General features: G+C 39.8%; 1 protein-coding gene across 1 annotated transcript in view; it reads left to right on the forward strand.

The window, feature by feature from the left end:
- The window catches only part of TIAM2 (TIAM Rac1 associated GEF 2), a 226,628-nt gene that overhangs the window by 218,322 nt on the left and 4,956 nt on the right, over positions 1-3,350 (forward strand). The window contains exons 24-26 of the mRNA XM_075064570.1: positions 172-277; positions 1,608-1,695; positions 2,574-2,728. Of these exons, the coding sequence (XP_074920671.1) occupies positions 172-277; positions 1,608-1,695; positions 2,574-2,728 (349 nt within the window). The remainder of the gene's footprint in view (positions 1-171; positions 278-1,607; positions 1,696-2,573; positions 2,729-3,350) is intronic.

Here is a 3,350-nt window from a genome sequence, read left to right on the forward strand (position 1 = left end):
AGCTTATGCTCAAATAAATTTGTAAGTCTCTAAAGTGCCACAAGGACTCCTTGTTGTTTCTGCTGATACAGACTAACACAGCTACCCTTCTGAAATGTATATCAATGCAGACGTCAATTATGTTGCTTTACCTCTTTTAAAAATATGTCTTGGTTATTTTTCAATTTGTAGCCCAATAATGTACGGGCTGCACATAATTATGGTGACTTGGATCCATTTAAATTTCGTTGGCTAATTCCTTTATCTGCTCTTCAAGTCCGGCTGGGGAATACAGCAGGTAATTTATAATTTATTTTTATTTCCTAACATATTGCTATCTACACATTGCTTCCTGAAGTCTTGTGAACAGGCAAACATTTCCAACCCAGGTACACAATGTAGTATTAGATAAACATATGTCCTATCCTATCCTCCTATCTCTCTCTCTCTAAACATTCACACGCCCACACCTTGTAGTAGCATGTGCTTGTAAAGGCCATAGGCTTTATACATTAATAGATATTTTCATTCAGATATTCTGTGTTCACACCTATTTTCTTCCCTTCTGTAATCAGAGAACAAGTTCAAGAACGTTGGATTTTAAACTGTTAGCCTGAAGCTGACTTGCTAGGGTGGTGTTGCTGTGTCATGACAAACTCAGAACAGAGCTGCAACAGGTTAGGATTAACATGGCAAAACGGAAACCCACAACAAAAGGGTAGGGAAAAACCTGAAGAGGCTGCTCAAAGCAATCAAATGATAACATGGGTCAAATTCCATCATACTTGACACCCCATGCAATATCACTGCTGTCCATGAGAGAAAGGATTGTCCAGGGATTAGTGTGCTAGCCAGAGATCTGGGTTCCATTCTCTGCTCCATCACAGACTTCTTGTGTGACCTTGGGTAAGTCATTTATGGTGGAGTTTTCAAAAGCACTTAAGTGCCTACTTGACTGAAATCAATGGAAATTAGGTGCCTAGGTGCTTCAGAAAATCCCATGGTTAATCTCTGTGCCTCTGTTCCCCATCTGTAAGCAGGGGAATAGCACTTCCCTACCTCACAGGGGTGTGGGAGGACCAATACATTAACAGCTTTGAAGGGCTCTAATACTATGGTGACGTAGGCCATGTAAGTGCTTCAGATATGAGATCTGAATCAATCAGTAACAGCCTCAATTTATATAGCAGAGCTGAAACGAATTATGTGACAAACTGATAGCTGAGCAGGAGGGGAGATAAAGCAGACACAGAAGCAAGGAGAAGCCTGTCTATGCAAGGAATAGCCTAGTGTTGCCATTAGAGGTTCAAGATCAACATTCTTGTGTCTGGTGAGAAAAGACCTAATAATCAGACCTTATAGGGGCTGGTAGGTTGGATTTCAAGGCTTCAGAAATAACGAGGAGCATGTTTGTTGAAGCAAGTGATGGAAAGGAAGAGTCTCATTCTGGAAAAGAAGTTGAGTTTGTAAAGACAAGTTGTAAGTCATAAAACTTAGCACTCCTCAGAGGATTCCAGCTCATCATGCAGATATCAGCTTTTCTTGTCTTGGTGAGATGCTGAGATCTATAATGTTGTCTGTGTAGTCTGAAGGCATGAATTAGTCACACTTTTTTTTTCTGTCTGTAGGAACAGAAAACAATTGCATCTGGGAACTGATTCATACGAAGTCAGAAATAGAAGGCAGGCCAGAAACAATCTTTCAGTTGTGCAGCAGGTAAACTTGTCATGAAGATATATTTTTGACAAAATTACACTAATGGAATGACAAAAATACATTGAGAACATTTTATTTTCCAAGTGACCGTTTTTCCTGTCTCTCAGCACTTCTAAAACACCCATCACCTCAAATCCAGGCACTGAGGCAATGTTTAATTGGATGGAATTCAATGTGTAGAAAGTATCTGAAATTAAAGTGAATTCGGCTTAATCATTCATTCAGTGTCATGAATCTGCACACGTTTTATTGTATGATCTTAAATTTCAGTGAATTATGGCTGATGCAATCAATGGCTAGAGCCATAAAGGGATTTAGGCTCCCAACTGCCACTTCAGGTATCTAACTCCAATATTTAGATCCTTAAAATCCCTGCTCAGCTGGCACCTAATTTTCAGCTGCTTCAGTCCCCTAAACTACTTCTGGTGGGCATGCACACAGCTGCCTCTCTCATGCCTAAACCTGAACAGGATCCTCAGAGTAGGAGTTGCCTATCTCCCCTGCAGTGCCTGATCTGGTAGGCATGCCTACTCAAGTGGGCCTTGCATAAAACACAGCTGCTGAAGGAGATTGGCCCCTGTAGCCGTTAGCCAAATGGTTAGAGTATTCACCCAAAACGTGGGAGACCCAGGTTCAGTTCTCCTCCATCTGCCTGATGTCTAGTACATTCACCAGTAGGCTATTGGGTATTCTGGGGTGGGACTCCTTCAACCTTCCTGTTGAAGCTGTTCCACTTTGTATAAATAACTAAGCAGCACCAACCTTCAGTAGCAAAAAAGGCTGTTTCCGAAGGGAAAGACTGCTTGGGCATGGGAAAACAAAAACATTACAGTGACCTATAATCTGCCCTCTTATTGCTGTTCCCTTAAACCTTGCAGTGACTGTGAAAGCAAAACTAACATTGTTAAGGTGATTCGTTCCATTCTGCGGGAGAACTTCAGACGTCACATAAAATGTGAGTCACCATTGGAGAAAACCTGTAAAGATCGCCTAGTTCCACTCAAGAACCGCATCCCTGTTTCAGCCAAACTGGGTAAGTGTCCGTTTGCTAGACTGGAAAATATAGACTGGCAGTTTCATGATTATTATAGGGCATGACTCAAACCACTTCTCTTTCTAGACATGAAGAGGGTGGTGTATTTTTACTGTAATTCATGTTTTAAAATATAGTGTACTTCTTGGTAGAGAGGCTTTATACCAAAAGTGCCAGTTATTATTAGGGCTGTCACATGATTTAAAAAATGTATCGTGATTAATCACACAATGAGTCGCACTGTAGAACAATAGAATACCATTTATTTAAATTTGTGGATGTTTTCTACAAATATTTGATTTCAATTACAACACAGAATACGAAGTGTACAGTGCTCACTTTATATTTTTGATTAAATATTTGCACTGTAAAAAACAAAATAGTATTTCTCAGTTCACCTAATACAAGTACTGTCGTGCAATCTCTTTATCATGGAAGTTGAACTTATAAATGTAGAATTATGTACAAAAAACTTGCATTCAAAAATAAAACAATGTAAAATTTTAGAGCCTGGAAATCCATTCAGTCCTACTTCTTGTTCAGCCAATCACTCAGCCAAATAAGTTTGTGTACATTTGTGGGAGATAATGCTGCCTGCTTCTTGTTTACAATGTCACCTGAA

This window comes from Chelonoidis abingdonii, chromosome 3, assembly GCF_003597395.2.
Source record: "Chelonoidis abingdonii isolate Lonesome George chromosome 3, CheloAbing_2.0, whole genome shotgun sequence".
Lineage (NCBI taxonomy): Eukaryota > Metazoa > Chordata > Testudines > Testudinidae > Chelonoidis > Chelonoidis abingdonii.